Source organism: Ostrinia nubilalis, chromosome 28 (assembly GCF_963855985.1).
Source record: "Ostrinia nubilalis chromosome 28, ilOstNubi1.1, whole genome shotgun sequence".
In the NCBI taxonomy this organism is placed as follows: Eukaryota; Metazoa; Arthropoda; class Insecta; order Lepidoptera; family Crambidae; genus Ostrinia; species Ostrinia nubilalis.
In genome coordinates, this window is record NC_087115.1 from 1,070,050 (window position 1) to 1,093,698 (window position 23,649).

Sequence of the window (23,649 nt, forward strand, 5' to 3'; positions counted from 1 at the left end):
GGACGAGTGAGCTACTGCAGGACGAGTGAGCTACTACAGGACGAGTGAGTTACTACAGGACGCGTGAGCTACTACAGGACGCGTGAGCTACTATAGGACGAGTGTGCTACTACAGGACGTGTGAGCTAGCTACCGCACCCACAAGCGACCGAGGCCACGACCGAGGCCACGACCGTTACGTGATTTAAGGGGGCGGTTCGCGTCACGACAGAGACAGGAGATTTTATAGTGTAACCTGTGTAACTGTATAATATGTTTTGTTTAAATAAAGAATTTTGAAAAGTAAAGTAAAGTAGAGACAGGAGACCGAGACGAGAGACCGCGATCGCTACTTGACTTTAGGCAATGTATAAGAAGCGCCAGTTCGCGAGTGAGACAGAGAACTAAGTTAAGTAATGGTTGCAGTGTTCCGTCTCGGTCTCTCTAACTTAGCAAACCGTCAGTGAAATGATATGAAATACACTCGACATCAAATAAACCGCACCTTCCGCGACGCGAACTTTAAAGATTTTCTTCTGACACAATCATGATACCCCAACAATATTGGTGTTATTTGAAAGCCCAATAAATATCCTTAAAGAAAAATACATTTCATTTCTAAATAAATGATTAACATATACCATAAATGTGACTTGAAAATAGATCTCACTTTGGGCTCACCTCTGGGATCAATTAGACCAATTTTTATGGTTATAAAACCAAATAAAGATCTCACGTGTCCTCTTTAACAGATGGATAGCGATTAATCCCAACTTAACAGTTTTATAGTCATAAAAAATGGCTATAGCGTAACTACCAATTTTTTGAAGAAGTGACTCTGGATCCTTGTAAAGACACATTTTTGGGGTAAAAACCTTTCCTTTAATGAAATGAAGTTTAGAACTAAGCTTTCACATGGTACCAATGTTGGTGGGAAGTGGGGATGCATACGTTTGATAAGTGCTTGTCGCGGGAGGTGCGATTTATTTGATGCCGAGTGTAGTTTATTCAGTAGGTACATAGGCCCATTCCAGAGCACTAATACACGTGGGTTTGCAAGACCGCACACTAGCTGTTGGTAATAGGGATGATGACTGGGTAATGAAATCGAAATTCTATTTAGTCCGTCAGACAGATAATTAGAAAATATTAGACTCATATTTTTTATTTTATCGAATAATTAAAGTATTATATTGAGTTGAAATGTCGCGTGACGTCACTTTTGAGTAAAAATTCTACTCAAGCGTGACGTATCGCGCCATTTCAACTCGATGTAGCACTGTTATTGTTATTTAATTATGAAAGAAAATAAAAAATATGAGTCTAATATTTTCTATCTGTCTGACGGACAAATAATTGAAATTTTGTCATCTAGCCTATTCTCATTTTAGAGTTGGAATTGGTAATTCTTATTTTCCGAGTGCGGTCCTGCAAACGGTGTCCAGCTCAAAAGATCTTAATTAAAAGATCCCTTATGAGTCATAAAGCCTTCTTTAAAGTGCCCCAATAAACGTTACCTCGCCTTGTTCCAGATGCGTAGGCTACGTGCAACGCACTCGGAAGGAGGTAGAACAAGAAAGGGAGATGTGCGACAAGCAGAGGGAGGCCGTTAACGCGCCCGGACGATCGCGTGAGTGGGACACATATACTTGCATCTCATTTTAAAGGCTTTTATTTAACCAGGTAATTATTGAACCAGGCGTCATCTCCCCGAGTAAAGCCTGGTCCGTGAGCACGTAGAATTTTGTCCAATGACCCCAAGCTACCCATCCTTATCGCTCGCGCGCAATTAAATTGCTGTCGCGACTGTGCGACGGGCGCCCGCAGTGTGTGTGCGAGCGCGACAACGACATAATTACGCGCGAGTGATAAGGATGGGTAGCTTGGGGTCATTGGACAAAATTCTACGTGCTCGCAGACCAGACTATAGTTTTTAACAGACTGACTAATAGGCAATAAGAAAGTTTATTTAATAGGAATGTTTCCTGCGTAAAAAAGCAATAGTCGAGTATTTTTTGATAAGTTAATCCATCAGTTAACTTATCAAAAAATATTCGATACATATTTTTCACCTTTTCAAAGATGAGATGACAGCGCGAAAACCTTCGGTATCCAGTAATTATGAATTGTCATCAGAATGCATTTTAGTAGGCTTGCTTTAAATCCATGGAGGAAGCATAATATTTTCAGTATTGTTCAGTAGTGGCTGAAATGATGATGATGATAATTGACGATTATTATTTTTTATATGTATCTTAACATATAAAAAATACCCTTATGTCCAAAGGGTACTACAAGGTTCGAGACTATATTGATGACAAGGATGCGTGGTCAGTTCAGTCTGCACATATTTGATGTACAGTCGCGGAATGAAAAGGTTCGTCACCTTAGTGTCGGTTTTCGCTTGCACTAGGTACTGTAAATTCAAACCTGCCAACATAACAGTGCAAGAAACAGTGCTGCTAACATTTACATAAATATGACGTTTGCTTACGAATAAGGTTTTGCTTGTTTATTTTTCTATCCCATCAGTGGGTCTAGTCAAAATGCCATCGCAAACCAATAGGAAGTTTTCACTAATGTCAGTCGCCGCGTCACCAGTAATTCGATTCGATCGGAAAATGGCAGCCAAAATGCACATTGAACCACCAACGACGCGGCGACATAAAAGTTCATTCAAAATCGAATAAAAGTTAAAAAATGTCTATGACTTTGCGATTATTTTTCCTTTTTTTACCTTTTTTTTTTAAATTAGTTTCTTCCTTCTTTCTGCTCTCTGTTTACGTCTATGCTTCGCTGTCAAATTAGCTGTCAAAACGACATCGCGATACGGATTTGTCAAAACAGCCTTAGGGTGGGTTGCACCATCTTAGTTTAACTTTGACAAACGTCTAAAATCTGTCAAACTCCATACAAAAAACACCGGTTAACGTCATAGTTACGGTCAAAGTTAGGTGGTGCAACTCACCCTATTGGTTTTCGATATAATCGAAGCTTATCACCGGGGTTTAAGTAATCGCAATGAAAATGGCGGGTGTTGCGATTCGATTCGATTTTGATTGAGTCTTAAATGCATGTTGGCTAAGCCTTTGTATGGGAAATTTCAATCCAGTCTTTCGATTATCGATAGGTAGGGCTTTGCGATTCGATTTTTTGTCGTTTGACTAAGCCTTTTTTGTTATCGACCTCTTTTGCGATTTGTTTGTTTGTTTGCGACTGGTTTGCGATTTTAAAGTGCGTTTTGACTAGACCCACAGTGCAATGCAATGATGACATTGACCAATTGACAATAGTTTTTTTTTATTTAATAGAAATATTAATGGCAGGTTGAACCAACAAGAAGGTTTTAGTTTATCAATCATAATAATCTTCTTGACAAGATAAATCGTCAAACAACTTTGATCTGAATAATTTTGAACTTTACTGACGAACAGTTAAAGATTATTTTCTCTAACTCGAGATTATTCTGTAACATAGTTTCAAAAGGTAATATGTGCTCGCGATTCGTTGAAGGAATCAATTTGAAAACTGACGAACCTTTTCATTCCGCGACTGTACTTAAATTTGACTATTCTTACCGTTAGATACCTAATTCCTGGCAATAAGTGGTGACTGAGTTTGTTCCGGCGTTTCTTCTCAGCACTTGCCATATGTTTGTCTCGAAGCGCTGGTAGGGCCCAAAAGATAAGGAGACATGTAAAGTGCCCCATAAGGGCTACCTTTTTTTTTTTTTATTATTTTCTATTGACGTTCATAAGTGCCACTTGTGGTCTAAACTGAATAAATATTTTTGATTTTTTTATTTTTTTTTATTTTTTGATAATGTTTTGTTAACAGAGGACCATGTGCATCTGGTGCAAGAGGTTGATTCGCTCGCAAGACTCCAGAGACTCTACGTGCAATCTAGGTATGTTGCTTAGGTGAATTGTGTATTTTTAAACGGCAGACAGTGGTGACTGACGCCCGTATTCACAAACATTACTATGAGGTCTCACAGTGCGCGTGGACGCACAGGGTGACACACGAACTAATCACATAGCTGTGCGTTCGATTTTCTGCTTCATATAAGCAAGGATCGTTTGTGAATACGGGCGTGAGTTTGTTGCGGCACTTCTTCTCAAATGTTTGTCTCGAAGCGCGGGTAGGGCAGAAAATAATGAGACATGTATAGGCTCCTTAACAGCATTATGACGATTTGTAAGTTTAGACAAATAAAGGTAATTTTGATTTTGCAACTGAGGCTAAAACTAACATACGTAATATCAACTTGCATTAGACTGATCTTGCTACCGATAAAATTACTACTTGGGGTCTTTAGACAGGTTATGGATATCGATTCTATCTAAATAATCGATTTTAATCCAAATCACTTCTTTCAGATTCCCCGGCACGCCCATGTGGCCCAGCGGCGAGTGGGCCGACGAGGACGCGCCCCCGGACACCCCGGACGGCCCGGACGCGCCAGACGGCTGTCCGGGCCCGCAGTTCACGCTGAGCCAGTGCATGCTGCGGCGGCTGCGGGCCCGCTGCTCGCTGTCTGTGCTCGCGCTGGAGTATTGCAACATTGATTGTAACACGGTGAGTTGTTGCAAGCACCTGGGGGCCGTTGGACACGCCCAGGGGTCGTTGTAGACAACCAGGGGTCATTGTAGACACCCAGGGGTCATTGTACACGTCCAGGGGTCATTATAGGCACCCCAGGTGTCATTATAGATAACCAAGTGACATATTGTAGACACCCAGGGGATATTTTAGACACTTGGAAGGCATTGTATACATTCAGGGGTCATTATATACACATCTAGGGCTCATTATAGACACCTAGGGGTCATTATAGACACCCAGGTGCCATGGTAGTCATGTAGGGTTAGTTTTAGCACCCATAGGTTATTTTAGATTTGCTAGTCTTCTTCTTTTCCTTTCTTATACAGTTTATGGTCAGGTATGGGATATTACGGCCCACAGAGTGACCTCATAAAACTCATTTATTTCTGCTTTAAAAAGCACTTTTACACCAGTCTCACCAAATTATAGACACCTAGGGATCATTATAGACACCCAGGTTAACCTAGGGGTCATCAGAATTAACTGCAGTATTTTATTTTGTAGTAACACCACTATTTGTCCACAGACAAGCATCAACAACTTCCCGCCGACGCTCAAGTGGCTCTCTCTACGAGGGTCCAGGTGTTACAACCTGCCCGTGGATAAATCCTTCTTGTTTAACGTCCAAGATCTGCTGCCGGAAATCGAGGTGAGCGGTCTAAAGCCCGGTCTGTGAGCACGTAGAATTTTGTCCAATGACCCCAAGCTACCCATCCTTATCGCTCGCGCGTTATTATGTTGCTGTCGCGCTCGCCCACTCACTGCGGGCGCCCGTCGCACAGTCGCGACAGCAATATAATTACGCGCGAGCGATAAGGATGGGTAGCTTGGGGTCATTGGACAAAATTCTACGTGCTCACAGACCAGACTATAGTGCAGAACTGAGTCAGTGCCTGTGTGGAAGCGGCACGGTAGGGGTGTCATATGAAGAGAAAGAAAGTCTCCTGAGGTTTGACGTCACACAAATCTATTAGTCAAATCAAATCAAAAATATTAGTTCCATAGTTGAAAAAAAAATCTATCGTTTCTACAATTTTATTCCTATTTTTCGATGACAAAGTTATTATTTTCACGTTTTCACAGTTTTTTTTTGTTTTAACTATTTTATTACTTTTTCCACAGTTTTATTCTTATTGTGCGATCTTCGAATACACAGTTTCATTTTTATAACATTTCTTTTCCCATTTATTGTTGTTATTGTTTTATTTATTGTTTCTACAGTTTTTTTTATATTTTGCTATCTTTCCGAAAGTTATCATGTAAATCTGTTGTCTCTACAGGTTTTTAATTTTTTTTTTATTAGTTTTCTTATTTTCTTGTTCTTTCCACAACCCTTCCTTCATTCTTTCAATTGTTTCTAATTTCTTTTCTATTTCCACAGCATCTAGACCTGTCAGAGTGCACATGGATGGAGCCGTCATCGCTTCTCCCTCTGAGCAAGGCGCCGCGCCTCAAGCGTTTATTACTGCGCGAATGCCCGCGTCTTGCTGAGTTCGTGGCTTACGCCTCGCTGGCGGCTAGATACGGCTTCAGGACACTAGAGGTAAGTCAAAAAGGACTAAGGACTAGAGGTGAGCTTTCAGACACTAGAGGTGAGCGTCATGTGACGTCATTGATGTTTTATGACATCAATTACATTAGAGTCCTGTGAATTAGTGTCCTGTGACATCGGTGCCATGTGACGCCAGTCTTGTGATGTCATAGTCTTATGACATCGGAGTCTTGTGACAGCAGTGTCATGTGACGTCATTGCCTTATGACATCAGTGACTTATGACGTCGTTGTCTTGAGAAATTAGTGTCATATGACATGAGTGTCATGTGACATCAACGTCATATGACGACAGTGTCATGTGACATCAGTGTCTCGTGACGTCACCACTCTCACTGAGCAAGGCGCCGCGCCTCAAGCGTCTGTTACTGTGCGAGTGCCCGCGTCTTGCTGAGTTCGTGGCTTATGCCTCGCTGGCGGCTCGATACGGCTTCCGGACACTAGAGGTGAGCGGATGTGACGTCATAAATGTCAATTGTGTGACTGGCGCCATTTTTTATTGCGCGAATGACTTACTTCCTGACTTTGCAGTTAGATATGGCTTCAGAACGCTGGTGGTGAGCTTGTGACGTCAGTGTCATAAACATGAAGTCAGAGTCTTGTGCCATCAGAGTTTTTTGACGTTAGCGTCTTGTAACATCAGTGTCTAGTGACGTCAGTGTTTTGTGACATCAACGTCTTGTGACATCAATGTCAAAAGACGTCATTGCCTTGTGACATTAGTGTCATATGACGTGAGTGTAATGTAACGTCAGTGTCATATGACGTCATTGTCTTGTGACGTCATTGTCTTGTGACGTCAGTGTCATATGACGTCATTATCTTGTGACGCCAATGCCATCCTCGCTGCTTCCTCTGAGCAAGGCGCCGCGCCTCAAGCGTTTATTACTGCGCGAATGTCCCCGTCTGGCTGAGTTCGTGGCCTACGCCTCGCTGGCGGCTCGATACGGCTTCCGGACACTAGAGGTGAGCTTTCAGACACTAGAGGTGAGCGTCATGTGACGTCAGAGTCTTTTGACCGACCCGTTGTTCTACGGAGGCGATCGGACGCACCATGAAGCGCCGCGCCGCTTTGCGACGTTATGTGACAGATAAGTGCGCCTCGCTGGCAGCTAGATACGGATTAAGGACACTAGAGGTGAGGGTCTTGTGACGTCAGAGTCTTTTGACAACAGTGTCATGTGAAGTCAGTCTTGATACATCATAGTTTTGTGACGTTAGCGTCTTGTAACATCAGTGTCTAGTGACGTCAGTGTTTTGTGACATGAACGTCTTGTGACATCAATGTCAAAAGACGTCATTACCTTGTGATATCAGTGACATATAACGTCAATGCCTTGTGACGTCAGTGTCATGTGACATCATAGTCTTATGACATTAGTGTCATGTGACGTCACCACTCCCGCTGAGCAAGGCGCCGCGCCTCAAGCGTCTGTTACTGCGCGAATGCCCGCGTCTTGCTGAGTTCGTGGCTTATGCCTCGCTGGCGGCTAGATACGGCTTCCGGACACTAGAGGTGAGCTTTCAGACACTAGAGGTGAGCTTTCAGACACTAGAGGTGAGCGGCTTGTGACGTCAGAGTAGTTTGAGCGAACCGTTTTACTACGGAGGCGATCGGACGAACCATGAAGCGCCGCGCCGCTTTGCGACGTTATGTGACAGATAGGTGCGCCTCGCTGGCAGCTAGATACGGATTAAGGACACTAGAGGTGAGTATCTTGTGACGTTAGAGTCTTTTGACATCAGTGTCATGTGGCATTAAGAACACTAAAGATGAGCTTGTGACGTCAAAATACGGGACTATTCCCATTTGTTGTTCCCACCGCTGCAACTCCTGTGTAGCCAGGATCTACAGCTACAACCAATGAAGTGACGACTGCGTCTTTTGAGCGATCGCTCCTTCTGGACACTAGAGGTGAGCTTAAAAGGGTCTTACTGGGGAATTCCCTTGTCTTAGGTGAGCAACGAACGACAAGAGAGTGTGACGTCAGAGTCATATGACGTCAACAGAGCCTTGTGACGTCAGAGTATATGTAACATCAATGTCTTGTGATTCAGTCTTGTGACATCGGTCTTGTGACTCGGAAAGAATACGACAGTGCAGGCAGACACCCTTCACTGCAAACCAGCTTAAAAACAATTTTATTATTATCTTATAAATATCTCCATATTTTCCACAATTATTTTTCACCATGACATTAATTTGATAAACATCAAAGTCAGTTCAGAACCATAGACCTCAAAGTAAAAAGTGTTTACTTTACATACACTTGGAGCAGTCGCCCGGCAAACGAAAGGTCGTGACTTCAATTCCCGCCTTAAGCAGTTCGATTTTTTCAAGTTATTTATGATTTTCAAAATATTTCATCATCATCATCATTTCAGCCACAGGACGTCCACTGCTGAACATAGGCCTCCCCCAATGACTTCCACATCGCACGGTTGGTAGCGGCCTGCATCCAGCGCCTTCCTGCTACCTTTATCAGGTCGTCGGTCCACCTTGTGGGTGGACGTCCCACGCTGCGTTTAAAATATTTACACCTCTGTATTTAATCCACAGGTGCTAGACCTCCGCGGCTCTCCAGTGGCCGATTCCGAAGTGTCAGCTCTCGGCTGGCTGCCGGCGCTACAGGAGCTGTACATAGCGCCGGCACGGGAGGCGCCCGCGCCGGACCACCGCCACTACTCGGGCGAGCCGCTGCCGGCCTTCCGCGAGCTGGAGCCCTGGGAGGTGGACGTGAGTGTAGTCTCTTATAGGACGCGGAGCATTCCTGCATCGCGGTGACGAAGTTTTTCGCCCGGGCTTTATATAGGTGCGGAGAATTGTGTGTCGTCATCACCTATCAATGGGTGTCTTATCGAGTCGTACTATGTAGACTCATGCCTGCGACCTACTAGCTACTAGTAGGAGTAGTAGTGACGTCATCACGGGTGGTGACGTCATCATGGGTGGTGACGTCATCAATTGATGGTGACGTCACCAGTGGGTGCTTGAGTCTCTTGAATAGACTCAGCCTGCTTGCGACCTACTAGCTACTGGTAGGAGTAGTAGGGCTGCAAATAGTAGGTCTTGCGGGAACTACTAACAATAGTAGTAGTTACTTGTGACCTACTAAGTAACTACTAGTAAGGCCGCAAGAAGTGGGTCTTGCGGGAACTACTAAGTAACTGGGTAGGCCTAGGCATGTAATAGTTACTTGGTAGTGGTAGATTGGCGGGTGGAGGGCGTTGACCCTATCCTGCATCGCGGTGACGAAGTTTTTCGCCCCGCCCTTATATAGGTGCGAGGTCTGGCGTGTCGTCATCAGTGTTGGTCACTAGGGGTCATCAGTAGACTCCTCGGGCGCTGCCTGGTGACGGTTACTAAGGGTCACCTAGTAGACTCCTCGGTCGCTACCTGGTGACGGTTACTAAGGGTCACCTAGTAGACTCCTCGGTCGCTACCTGGTGACGGTTACTAAGGGTCACCTAGTAGACTCCTCGGTCGCTACCTGGTGACGGTCACTAAGGGTCACCTAGTAGACTCCTCGGTCGCTACCTGGTGACGGTTACTAAGGGTCACCTAGTAGCCTCCTCGGTCGCTACCTGGTGACGGTTCCTAGGGGTCATCAGTAGCCTCCTCGGTGGCTGCCCAGGTCTTCGGCCCAGCACGTCACCGCTGCCGGCTGCTAGTGTCAGCTCTCGGCTGGCTGCCGGCGCTACAGGAGCTGTACATAGCGCCGGCACGGGAGGCGCCCGCGCCGGACCACCGCCACTACTCGGGCGAGCCGCTGCCGGCCTTCCGCGAGCTGGAGCCCTGGGAGGTGGACGTGAGTGTAGTCTCTTATAGGACGCGGAACATTCCTGCATCGCGGTGACGAAGTTTTTCGCCCGGGCTTTATATAGGCGCGAGGCCTGGCGTGTCTTCATCACCCATCAATGGGTGTCTTATCTAGTCGTACTGTGTAGACTCATGCCTGCGACCTACTAGATACTTGTAGGTAGTAGGGCTGCAAATAGTAGGTCTAGCGGGAACTACTGACAAAAGTAGTAGTTACTGCGACCTACTAACATGCTACTAGTAGGGCCGCAAGTAGTCTTGCGGTAACTACTGACAATAGGTAGTAGTTACTGTGACCTACTGAGTGAGTAAACTACTAGTAGGGCTGCAAGAAGTGGGTCTTGCGGGAACTACTAAGTAACTTGGTAGGCATGTAGTAGTTACTTGGTAGTGGTAGTATGGCGGGTGGAGGGCGTTGACCCTATCCTGCATCGCGGTGACGAAGTTTTTCGCCCGGCCCTTATATAGGCGCGAGGCCTAGCGTCTCGCCATCAGTGACTGATGGTCACTAGGGGTCTTTAGTAGCCTCCTCGGTCGCTACCTGGTGACGGTCGCTAAGGGTCACCTAGTAGACTCCTCGGTGGCTGCCCAGGTCTTCGGCCCAGCACGTCACCGCTGCCGGCTGCTAGTGTCAGCTCTCGGCTGGCTGCCGGCGCTACAGGAGCTGTACATAGCGCCGGCACGGGAGGCGCCCGCGCCGGACCACCGCCACTACTCGGGCGAGCCGCTGCCGGCCTTCCGCGAGCTGGAGCCCTGGGAGGTGGACGTGAGTATAGTCTCTTATAGGACGCGGAACATTCCTGCATCGCGGTGACGAAGTTTTTTGCCCCGCCCATATATAGGCCCGGAGAATTGTGTGTCGTCATCACCCATCAATGGGTGTCTTATCGAGTCGTACTGTGTAGACTCATGCCTGCGACCTACTAGCTACTAGTAGGAGTAGTAGTGACGTCATCATGGGTGGTGACGTCATCAATGGGTGGTGACGTCTTCAATGGGTGGTGACGTCACCAGTGGGTGCTTGAGTCTCTTGAATAGACTCAGCCTGCTTGCGACCTACTAGCTACTGGTAGGAGTAGTAGGGCTGCAAATAGTAGGTCTTGCGGGAACTACTAACAATAGTAGTAGTTACTTGTGACCTACTAACTAACTACTAGTAAGGCCGCAAGAAGTGGGTCTTGCGGGAACTACTAAGTAACTGGGTAGGCATGTAATAGTTACTTGGTAGTGGTAGTATGGCGGGTGGAGGGCGTTGACCTATCCTGCATCGCGGTGACGAAGTTTTTCGCCTGGCCCTTATATAGGTACGAGGCCTCGCGTGTCGTCATCAGTGACTGTGATGGTCACTAGGGGTCTTTAGTAGCCTCCTCGGTAGCTACCTGGTGACGGTTACTAAGGGTCACCTAGTAGACTCCTCGGTCGCTACCTGGTGACGGTTACTAAGGGTCACCTAGTAGCCTCCTCGGTCGCTACCTGGTGACGGTTACTAAGGGTCACCTAGTAGACTCCTCGGTGCCTAGGTCTTCGGCCCAGCACGTCACCGCTGCCGGCTGCTAGTGTCAGCTCTCGGCTGGCTGCCGGCGCTACAGGAGCTGTACATAGCGCCGGCACGGGAGGCGCCCGCGCCGGACCACCGCCACTACTCGGGCGAGCCGCTGCCGGCCTTCCGCGAGCTGGAGCCCTGGGAGGTGGACGTGAGTGTAGTCTCTTATAGGACGCGGAACATTCCTGCATCGCGGTGACGAAGTTTTTCGCCCGGGCTTTATATAGGTCCGGAGAATTGTGTGTCGTCATCACCCACATCAGTGGGTGAGTCTAGGTCATGGTTACTATGCCATAGTAGACTAACTCCTGCGACCTACTAGCTACTAGTAGGAGTAGTAGGTCTTGCGGGAACTACTACCAATAGTAGTAGTTACTGTGACCTACTAAGTAACTACTAGGAGAGCTGCAAGTAGTGGGTCTTGCGGGAAAGGATCTACTTACTACTGACTGAGTAGTAGTAGTTTCTTCTGGTAGCACTGCGGGTGGAGGGCGTTGACCTATCCTGCATCGCGGTGACGAAGTTTTTCGCCCCGCCCTTATATAGGCGCGAGGCCTAGCGTGTCGTCATCAGTGACTGTGATGGTCACTAGGGGTCTTTAGTAGCCTCCTCGGTAGTTACCTGGTGATGGTTACTAGGGGGTCATCAGTAGACTCCTGGGTCGCTACCTGGTGACGGTTACTAAGGGTCACCTAGTAGCCTCCTCGGTCGCTACCTGGTGACGGTTACTAAGGGTCACCTAGTAGACTCCTCGGTCGCTACCTGGTGACGGTTACTAAGGGTCACCTAGTAGACTCCTCGGTCGCTACCTGGTGACGGTTACTAAGGGTCACCTAGTAGACTCCTCGGTAGCTAACTGGTGACGGTTACTAAGGGTCACCTAGTAGACTTCACGGTCGCTACCTGGTGACGGTCACTAAGGGTCACCTAGTAGACTCCTCGGTCGCTACCTGGTGACGGTTACTAAGGGTCACCTAGTAGACTCCTCGGTCGCTACCTGGTGACGGTTACTAAGGGTCACCTAGTAGACTCCTCGGTGGCTGCCCAGGTCTTCGGCCCAGCACGTCACCGCTGCCGGCTGCTAGTGTCAGCTCTCGGCTGGCTGCCGGCGCTACAGGAGCTGTACATAGCGCCGGCACGGGAGGCGCCCGCGCCGGACCACCGCCACTACTCGGGCGAGCCGCTGCCGGCCTTCCGCGAGCTGGAGCCCTGGGAGGTGGACGTGAGTGTAGTCTCTTATAGGACGCGGAGCATTCCTGCATCGCGGTGACGAAGTTTTTCGCCCGGGCTTTATATAGGGGCGAGGAGTCGCTTGACGTCATCAGCAGGTGTGGAGCTACCGTTCCTCAGCGAGCTGGAGCAGTGGGAGATGGACGTAAGTATAGTCTCTTATAGGACGCGGAGCATAAGGCGGAGCGTTTTAGTAGGCGTTCCTGAATCGCGGTGACGAAGTTTTTCGCCCCGCCCATATATAGGCCCGGAGAATTGTGTGTCGTCATCACCCCTCAATGGGTGTCTTATTGAGTCGTACTATGTAGACTCATGCCTGCGACCTACTAGCTACTAGTAGGAGTAGTAGTGACGTCATCAATGGGCGATGACGTCATCATGGGTGGTGACGTCATCAATGAGTGGTGACGTCATCAATGGGTAGTATGGGGTGTCTCACTGAGTAATAGACACCCGCGACCCACTACTAGTATGGTCGTGGTGGGTCTTGCGAGAGCTACTAAGTAACTTAGTAGTTTCTTCTGGTAGCACTGCGGGTGGAGGGCGTTGACCCTATCCTGCATCGCGGTGACGAAGTTTTTCGCCCCGCCCTTATATAGGCGCGAGGCCTAGCGTCTCGCCATCAGTGACTGTGATGGTCACTAGGGGTCTTTAGTAGACTCCTTGGTGGCTACCTGGTGATGGTCACTAGGGGTCACCTAGTAGACTCCTCAGTGGCTACTTGGTGACGGTTACTAAGGGTCACCTAGTAGACTCCTCGGTGGCTGCCCAGGTCTTCGGCCCAGCACGTCACCGCTGCCGGCTGCTAGTGTCAGCTCTCGGCTGGCTGCCGGCGCTACAGGAGCTGTACATAGCGCCGGCACGGGAGGCGCCCGCGCCGGACCACCGCCACTACTCGGGCGAGCCGCTGCCGGCCTTCCGCGAGTGGACGTGAGTGTAGTCTCTTATAGGACGCGGAACATTCCTGCATCGCGGTGACGAAGTTTTTCGCCCGGGCTTTATATAGGGGCGAGGAGACGCTTGACGTCATCTGCAGGTGTGGAGCTACCGTTCCTCAGCGAGCTGGAGCAGTAGGAGATGAACGTAAGTATAGTCTCTTAGGGCGGACGCGGAGCATAGGGCGAAGCGTTTTAGTAGGCGTTCCTGAATCGCGGTGACGAAGTTTTTCGCCCGGGTTTTATATAGGTCCGGAGAATTGTGTGTCGTCATCACACCACCTAGTTGGAAGGAAAAGTAAATTGTCACTTAGAAGAAATAAGTTGAAAAAAAAAAAAAAAAAAAAAAAAAAAAAAAAAATTACAAAACCTGCATCCGTCCAGTGTTGACTTACGCCAGTCCGGTGTTTGCTCACACTTCCTGCACAGACCTTAAGAAATTCCAGACCCTCCAAAACAAATTTTTACGCCGAGCCGCGGATGCCCCGTGGTTCGTGCGTAATACGAATCTCCATAGAGATTTCGAGATCCCATCGATTGATCACTTTATGAAAGAAGCCTCTCGCCGCTACTTAGCTTTGATAAAGCGATCAACCACAAGAACCCTCTTATCGTTAGCGCCGCCACGTATACACCCCAGAAAGATGTCGCTGCCCAATACCGACGACCTAGGCATGTCCTAGACGACAAGGACGATCCTATTACCGAATTTCTGAACACAGACATCACTGCCTTAAGCACGCCAACTACTCCACAACACAGTAGCTCGTTACACCGTACTCGCCGGCGAGTACGAGGCCCTGCTTTCCATTTCGGACGGTACAGACATGTACCGGGCCGGTTCTCCCCTATCCGTCCCCCGGACACGGCCTGAGCCGAGGTCCGAGCCTACCGTGGCGCCCTCAGGCCGCGTCCGTAGTCCCCTCGATCGGGCCCACTAGAGTGAGCTTGGTCCAACACCGCGGTGGGCAACCCTCTAGTTGGGTTCGCCACTGATCGGGCGCCTTATGCGCTCGATACGGCCCGATCGCGAACGTCGGTCTGCGACCGACGCGGACGAGCCGCACTCGGCCTCGTCGGCACGCGCACCGACGATCGCCAAACGGCTAGAGTACCTTCTGTACTCGCCACTCTGCCCGGTGAAGCTGGAAAAGCTCCTCAAGCTACCAGCGCGCGTCCCTTCAAAAAAAAAAAGTCGTCATCACCCATTAGTGGTGGGTGTCTTGAGTCCATAGTATGTAGACATACCAATGGATGATACTGGGTCGTAGTAGACTCACACCTGCGACCTACTAACTACTAGTAGGAGTAGTAGTGACGTCATCAATGAGTGGGTCTCACTGAGTAATAGACCCACACCTGCGACCCACTACTAGTAGGGCCGTAAGAGTGGGTCTTGTGCCAATAGTAATATAGTCACAATTGATGGTGAAGAATGAACCATTAAATAGCATAAGTTCCACAACATTCTTGGGAATCACTTTAGACTCTAAACTTCAGTGGGGTCCTCATATTGAAACCTTGTCAGCAAGGCTCAGTTCAGCTGCTTTTGCAGTGAGAAAGATAAGGCAATTAACTGACATTGAAACGGCAAGGCTAGTTTATTTTAGCTATTTTCATAGTATAATGTCATACGGCATATTGTTGTGGGGCTCAGCTGCGGACATTGAAACTGTGTTCGTTCTGCAGAAGAGAGCAGTGCGGGCCATTTATAACCTTGGACCCCGATTTTCCTTGAGAGAATTCTTTAAGGAGATTAATATACTGACAGTAGCTTCACAGTTCATTTATGAAAACCTTTTATATGTTCGCAAAAATATAGAGCAATTTACTAGAAAGAGTGATTTACACAAGTTCAATACAAGAAACAAAAATAAACTTGCCGTTCCAAATTTCAGACTGCACAAGATTGGTAATTCATTTATGGGGAAATGTATTAAACTTTTCAATAAATTACCACAAACTGTTGTAGAATTGCCCATTCATAAATTTAAAGCACATATCAAAAGCACCTTAATGAAAAAGGGCTACTATAAAGTTGATGATTATATAAAGGATAAAAATGTTTGGAATGTTTAACTACCTAGCTCGCATTAATACTTATGACTATAATTTGTATATTTTAAAGACTGTAAAACCTTGAAAAGGAGGCTGACAATATAGTGACTGAGTTTCTTGCGCTGCTTCTTCTCAGCACTGGCCCATTTATTGTCCCGAAGCAGTGGTAGGGTTAATATTGGGACGTGTAAAAGCGCTTTTTTAAAGCCTATTTGCAAAAATAAATGAATTTTATGAATTTTAATTTTATTTTTTAGTTAGTTACTAAAAGTAGGGCAGTTGGAGTTGGAGGGCGTTGACCCTACTATCCTGCATCGCGGTGACGAAGTATTTCACTCGCTCCACATAAGGTTGGGTCTGGGATCTCATCAGATGTCTCTTATCCGTCCCCCGGACACGGCCTGAGCCGAGGTCCGAGCCTACCGTGGCGCCCTCAGGCCGCGTCCGTAGTCCCCTCGATCGGGCCCACTAGAGTGAGCCTGCCGTAGGCTGGACTTGGGTCCAACACCGCGGTGGGCAACCCTCTAGTTGGGTTCGCCACTGATCGGGCGCCTTATGCGCTCGATACGGCCCGATCGCGAACGTCGATCTGCGACCGACGCGGACGAGCCTGGGCTTCGCTACGCGAAGCCCACACTCGGCCTCGTCGGCACGCGCACCGACGATCGCCAAACGGCTAGAGTACCTTCTGTACTCGCCACTCTGCCCGGTGAAGCTGGAAAAGCTCCTCAAGCTACCAGCGCGCGTCCCTTCAAAAAAAAAAAAAAAAAAAAAAAAAAAATCAGATGTCTCATGCCCGTTTTCACCATCAATTCCAACTTTTTAAGTGACCTCTATGGTAACAAATAACAGAAATTTTGTTTTTATATGGGTCACTTAAAAATTAGGGATTGATGGTGAAAATGAGCATTAGTCAGTCATCGGTGGAAGACACCTAGAATGTCTTCTAAATCTCCTACTATCAGTAGTATAACTCATCTAATCTCTTATTTTATTGTTCTAGGAGCCCGAATACTTCAAGATCCAAGCTGAGACCACAGAGAATAACGATCAGAACCTGTGTCTACACGGAGTCGACTACAATCTGTGCACTGAAGGAACCACCAGGTAAGAAACCCTGATTTATTCTAGACTAAAAATAGCCTAAGTTAATCTTTATAACATCAACTATAGTCCGGTCCCTGAGAACGTAGAATTTTGTCCAATGACCCCAAGCTACCCATCCCTATCGCTCGCGCGTAATTATATTGCTGTCGCGACTGTGCGACGGGCGCCCGCAGTGAGTGTGCGAGCGTGTGTGAAGTGTAAGTGTACGAAGTGTAAGGATAGGTAGCTTGAGGTCATTGGACAAAATTCTACGTGCTCCGCGACCAAACTTTACCTGCTAGTGAAAGTCCCCTTAATATAAGTCCAGCCATCTCCTAAATTAGTTGGTAACCAGTGTGGCGAATGCAGGTTGAATAATCCTAATCAAAACTCCTGCACGCCTAGCTGAAAAACTCAGATCTCCAAGTTCACAATATAATTTATTCCTTTCCCTCGACAAAAACAATATTGTCAAGTCAAAGTCAGAACCGAGCGCCGTTATTGTTATTAAGTGCTCTCACAGTGACAAAGTATCGAGTGACATGATCCTTCAAATCAATCGATATTTCTCAATAAAAATATTCGTGAACATAGAGATATAGAGAGATGCTAAGTAATGCGCTGAGTTCGAAACTCAGTGTCGCATTAGAATTTCACACACACAAAGAAATCAAAATATGTGCTCATTATCCACTGCGGTATCAGTACTCAACGTTCGAATAATCTTTAGTACTGCGCAAGCAATGTAAGCTGTTTACATTATGACTCTCTCAGTAAAACTCCCTTTAGTTCCTGTGATCTGTTGTCGTGAACCTTACACTTACTTGCTCTACAGGCGATCGTCAGGCCTAAAACGGCCCGCCGAGCAGTCCACATCGACCGACGAGCCTCAGCCTGCCATGTCATCAGTAAAAGTCATAGAGGTCTCCCTACGGAACCCCGGCGAATCCCGTACCATATCCAGCTCGGTACACGTGATCCCCCCATTCAGACCCAGGCAGAGTCTCATCGACCCATTAGACTTGGCCAGTCCTGCAAAGAAGAAGAAGACAGAAGAAGATGATGAAGAGGAATCTTCTAATAAAGGATCTCGAGATGTTTCTACTAATACTCCATGGGTGATAGACTATAATACATGCCAGATTGTAGGTAAGAGGACGTTTAAAGAGTTTGAGGCGTATCCTTCAGGATCTGGCACTTCCGATCAGCCAGGGCCTTCTAAGAAGAAGAAGTTGGATCCAGAAGAGAAACCAGGCTGCTCCAAAGACGCATGTAAGTCAAAACCAGTTAAAAGTTGTCCACAGCCAGGGTCTTCCAAAGATGCGTGTCCAAAAAAGGATTGCAAAAAGAAATCTAGTTCTCCGAAAGATGGATCAGGGTCTTCTAAAGATGCACCAGGGTCTTCTAAAGATGGACCAGGGTCTTCTAAAGATGGACCAGGGTCTTCTAAAGATGGCGAGACTAAAACACGTCCATTTAACAAAAGTATCACATCCAGGAACATAATATTCGCGCAGCCGGGGCGTTCCAATGATGAGGCTGGTCCTTCGAATAAAAAAGATTCGGATTCTGAAGGCAGTTTGAACACAGCAAATAGGGTAGTCTACTACGCCCCACAAAACGAAAACGCCCCGAATGATAGCTCAACGAACGAAGCAAATCAACAACAAGAAGAAGAAGCGAATGCAGAATTCAGGAACACTCAAGCGGAACCGGGTCCTTCTAGAAGAATGGTCTTCATTCTTCCACCAGAAAACCACTGCTGTGTCCGGAATCGACCTAACCCGTTTCCAAATATGCCCGGACCGTCTACCCACCGCAGATTCGTCGTATCTAGAGAACCAGCAGAGAATAGCGAAGAAGAAGAATCAGAGAATGTCCCAGAAGATCTATCGGCAGATAGAAAATCCCAAGACCCAAACCCTAACGATGTAGCAGGACCCTCCCGTGATCCAGATCGCCCGGATAAGAACAATCAAGACTGCCATAAGCCGACTGAACACTCAAGCGGTTGCAAATGCAAAAACAGTCACAAGTACGAATACGTGCGATTCAGGCAGAATATGGATCCGGTTATTGTTAGGCGAGATCCGGCTGATGTTGAAAGGGAGGAAAGAGAAAGGGAACACGCGTTTGAGAATAGAGAAGTTCGACCGCGAGCTCATGTTTTGTATGTCAACGTTGGTCAACAATTACACTCTGTGTACCGTCTTTCTATACACACAGAACCGCCTATTTATTACACTTTTGGGGGTAACAGGCATATAGCTTTACGACCCAATGTAGGGAATCTGTTCTATCCATCGTATACGCCGCATTTAGACGCTGCGTCGTTAGTTACTGATTTCGCAGTCAGGCGATTTGGTAGGGCAGAAATCGAAGACATAAACGTAGTTCATATAGGTCCTAGAGTTGATGGAGGGGAAGTTGGAGCTAGGCCTGACAGATCTAACCTGAGAATCTTGTCTATAACTGGATTCAGGAATATTACTGACAGAAGTTTAGCGCATCTCGTGTCTTCAGCTCCGCATTTGAGACTGATTGACTTTAGCAGGACCAGGGTCAGTTCTCAAGGTGTTGAGAACTTCAGATGCTTACGGCCTGATTGTCAGGTGATTTATAGTGAGTTCACGGAGAATGGAGAGTAAAAAAGTTTTAACTTATGAAGTTTGGTCGCGTGGATGTGTGTTTTAAAGGTTTTTCGTGTCTCTGAGAATTGCTGATGAGTTTTGAGCTTTATGTCTTTGGGATAAGATTCGAAATCGATTGGATTTGTTAATTTGGAAGTTGTACTGCACTTTGTGAATGGATTATAGATCTTAACGCAATGGTTATAACTTTTGAATTTCTCATAAAACTTCTCTTCATCATTCAAGTATTTTTGGGCGTGGTATATTTAAGCCACGCCCACCGCCTAGTTCAAGCTACTTGCAGCCTTAATGCATTGTGTTAAGGTCGATAATTGCTTAATGGAGACACGAAGAATCGTTGAAATTTTGTCAGATTGTGATATATCGGGCTGGTTGCCTTATCTCGGAGATTGTGTGATAAAATGCACATTAAAACGTTATTTTGTTTAATTATTATAGGTAGCGTTTAACTCTGTCAGTGCCTGAGGTAGGGGTGCGGCGCGGGAGGGTGTTTTGTGACGTCAAACGTCATGGGACGCTGGGAAGGGGTATCTTTGTTCAACAATTACGTCGAAACCAATTGACGTAGACTAAAGCCTGGTCCGTGAGCACGTAGAATCCCGTCCAATGACCCCAAGCTACCCATCCTTATCGCTCGCGCGTAATTATATTGCTGTCGCGACTGTGCGACGGGCGCCCGCAGTGAGTGTGTGAGCGCGACAGCAACATAATTACGCGCGAGCGATAGGGATGGGTAGCTTGGGGTCATTGGACGGGATTCTACGTGCTCACGGACCAGGCTTTAATAAATTTATATTCGTTTTGTAGAATAGCTCAAATACTAATAATACAATGCAAATAAAACATACCTTAACGACCTGGTTTTTCTTGTGTTGGAAAATAACCGAAAAAGAAGTGAAAAAAAGTCATGTTTTTTTCTAATTAAATCCATTCTTACTCCTTTAAAATTTATAAAACGGGTCCGTTTTCTACTTCTGCTAATAGATAATTTTATTGGCTATCGCATGATATAAAATATTTGCTTATTAGTGTTAAGTTACCCACGTTTTCACTTGTTTTTGAAGGAAGAGGTGAAAACTAAAAATGAAAAACTTAAATCCTCGTAATTTTGCGAGAAATGGGTCAAGCCCCATTGAAGTATTTTCATCGATAAAATGGTCCATAGATTATGCCCTTAAAGTTTGATCACTACATGCCCGGACACATTGTATATTACCACTACTAGCGAGTATAATAAGAATTCAGAGATGGTGAAATTCGATAAATTGCTACTCGTGACTTTAAGCCACGAATATCCTACATGAATAACACACTTTGTTACGTGCTAGTATAGGCTACTTTCCTAAAAAAAATTTTTTAGTCCGTCATGTTTAATATCAAAAAATATTGGACACATATTTTTATTTGTCAATCTAACAAATAATTACATAGTTATGGTGCGTTGAAGTTCCGCACGACGTCACAACGTGCGGCACTTTTATGCACGCATTGACGTCACGGGCCTCTTCTTATGAACTTTGGCGCGCTTTATCTCTTTAAATTTTCATTAGTTTGAAAAAGTGAAAAATACGTGTAGAGTATTTTTTGATAAGTTAATTGACGGACTAATTAAAACTCTTGCTTTTTGACCCAGGAAACATCCCCATTGGGATAAAATTGTCCATAGATTATGCCCTTAAAGTTTGATCACTACATGCTCGGACACATTGTATATCAATGTTACCCCTCGCATGCGGCTCCCATCTCAGGCACTGACTGAGTCAAACGTTTCTACCTTTAACTTTAAGAAGCTATTTGAAGTAACTAATGGACTATTGAAAATATTTTTTTATTTAATTATGAAATGGCTCAATCGTATTTCACTATTTGTTTTTGTTATTACAAAGTATGGTGCGATAAAGGTAGAATCACATCAGTGCGGGGCATAGGCGGGGAGTTTGTGGTCCTTTCGTGGACTTATTGATTTCTTACGCCCCGAAATGAAGCCTACTAAATTGCGTTCACCAGTTGGCCCCACTGTGGAGGTCCTGTCACATGCTAGTAAAGATCGGCGATTGCGAATGATATTACTTGATTGTAGAAGTCATTCGAATAAGCTTACAAATTAATCGATTGTTCCTTCGAATATCTGTCAAAAAGTGAACTTTGATGAAATGAAAAAGACCATTTTTTTATGGCAACGCGTTCACATTCATTCATTCGAATGAACTAGCGGTTTTATTCGATTGTGCGAACCAGCGATCGATTGTTTTTGTATTCGATTGTATTAGTAACCATTCGATTATTGGAATCGGTAACAATCGCTCATCTCCATCGCTAGTGGCTAAGACAGTGGCGCCAACTGTCGATCGTTCAACAATACTTTTCTATGCATTATATTTTATCTATTTTGTACCTTTACATAGATCGTTTCATCCACTCGGCCGCGCCCCAGCAATGTTTGGTCTCGGTCGCGCGGGGTGCGGGGAGTGTGGTCCGAGCAAGCCGTAAGGCATTACTGTAGTGTGCGTGTGCACTCATGGAGCATTAGCGTGTACCGATAACACTCAAACATTCGCGGAAGAATGGTGGGGCGCGTCTTCGTGGATGAAACGATCTATACCAATACCATGCTGGCATGGCTATATGATTTCAAAACCTTCTAGTTTAAATCAAATTAGTATGTAATATGTGTCAACAATAGTATACATATAGACGTAACGTCATTTCATATAATGTTATGTGGTATATTCACATTTATTATACACTAGCTTTTGCCCGCGGCTTCGCCCGCGTGATATTCTGTCTGTCACAGAAAAACTTTATAGCGCGCGTCTCTGTTTCAAAAACCGGGATAAAAACTATCCTATGTCCTTTTCCGGGACTCCAAACTATCTCTATGCCAAATTTCATCAAAATCGGTTCAGTGGTTTAGGCGTGACAGACACAGTTACTTTCGCATTTATAATATTAGTAGGGATTGTATTATAATCACAAGCTGTTATAGCCTAACATGCAAAAACTATGCAATTCTGAAAATATTACATACTACGGGTCGAATTGATAACCTCTTTTTTTTTAAGTCAGCTAAAAGTGAAGAGCACAAGAACAATCAAAGTAAACCTGAATTACTTTTGAGTTTAGCGCCATTTAGTTTGAAAGACTCAAAGCTTAACGATTTAAGTCTACAAACGTCTAATTTAAAAGAATGCTTATAATAATGTGAATATACCTTTACTTTAGGATTAAGACCCAAGGATTTAGAGTTAACGTGCCGTGTACTTGTAGATTGCACCTTATATCCGCCTCAGAGAGTAGCTATTCGCTTGAGTAAAGCGCAATACACATTGAGCCCGCCGGGCCGCCGACATATGTCGGCAACTTTTTGTCGGCGGTCTAGTTGGCGGCTTCACTTATTACAAGTCGGAAAATTTGGTCGGCGGCTTGAGATGAGAAATTTATTTGGCAGTCAGCATACAACCACGTCACTACAGGTCGAGCGCGTCGCCGGGAAACTGAGCGCAGTACCCAAACCGCCAACATGTCGGCGGGTAACACGCGCGGGCACATGTTGCCGACATGATTCTTTTCATACAGGCCGCCGGGTTGTGTCGCCGGGCTTTGTCGGCGGCCCGGCGGGCTCAGTGTGTATTGCGCTTAAGATGTACGGTCACCAACACGTCATAACTTTCTAAATTTTGAACCTTATGCTAAAGAATTAAAGTTCAAAATGAGAAAGACTTGTTGGCGATCGTACTATAGTAAATTAAGGACTAATATTTATAAAGTAGGGTGTACTAGTAATGGGGCAGCTCTCTTCTCTTTCTACCGCATAGATCTGTCTCTTTCTATACCATTGGGTTGCCAAATTTTGTTGCTTTTGTTCGTTTGAATCAAAGAATGTCCACTGCTGGACAAAGGCCTCTCCCAAGGGTTTCCACAACTACCAATCCACAACTTCCACCTTCGGCCTGATCATCATTTACCATCAGAGATACATGCCAAGAGCTTCCTCGTTTATTACATAAAATAATATCAGCTATGCGTTCACCACTTACAGAATTCAATCCATCATCAATCTGATTAGTCTGTGTCCGTTTCAAGCATACCTACTCTTGCCATTTTCGACATGTAGAGTTGATTGCTCCGCATTCATTTGCACGGTGATCAGGCTTCTGTCCTCATATAACCTGCGACCAACCTTTTCCTCTG

General features: G+C 46.0%; 1 protein-coding gene across 1 annotated transcript; it reads left to right on the plus strand.

Annotated features, from left to right (window-relative positions):
* The first annotated feature begins 3,822 nt into the window (after window positions 1-3,822).
* Window positions 3,823-20,032, plus strand: LOC135085172 (uncharacterized). Its single transcript, XM_063979926.1, has 11 exons — window positions 3,823-3,886; window positions 4,359-4,557; window positions 5,111-5,233; window positions 5,966-6,127; window positions 8,696-8,872; window positions 9,771-9,944; window positions 10,548-10,721; window positions 11,476-11,649; window positions 12,547-12,720; window positions 16,725-16,828; window positions 17,643-20,032. Exons 2-11 carry the CDS (start codon window positions 4,375-4,377, stop codon window positions 19,453-19,455), a joined length of 3,258 nt encoding a protein of 1,085 aa, XP_063835996.1. The 5' UTR covers window positions 3,823-3,886; window positions 4,359-4,374; the 3' UTR covers window positions 19,456-20,032.
* Window positions 20,033-23,649: the final 3,617 nt, after the last annotated feature.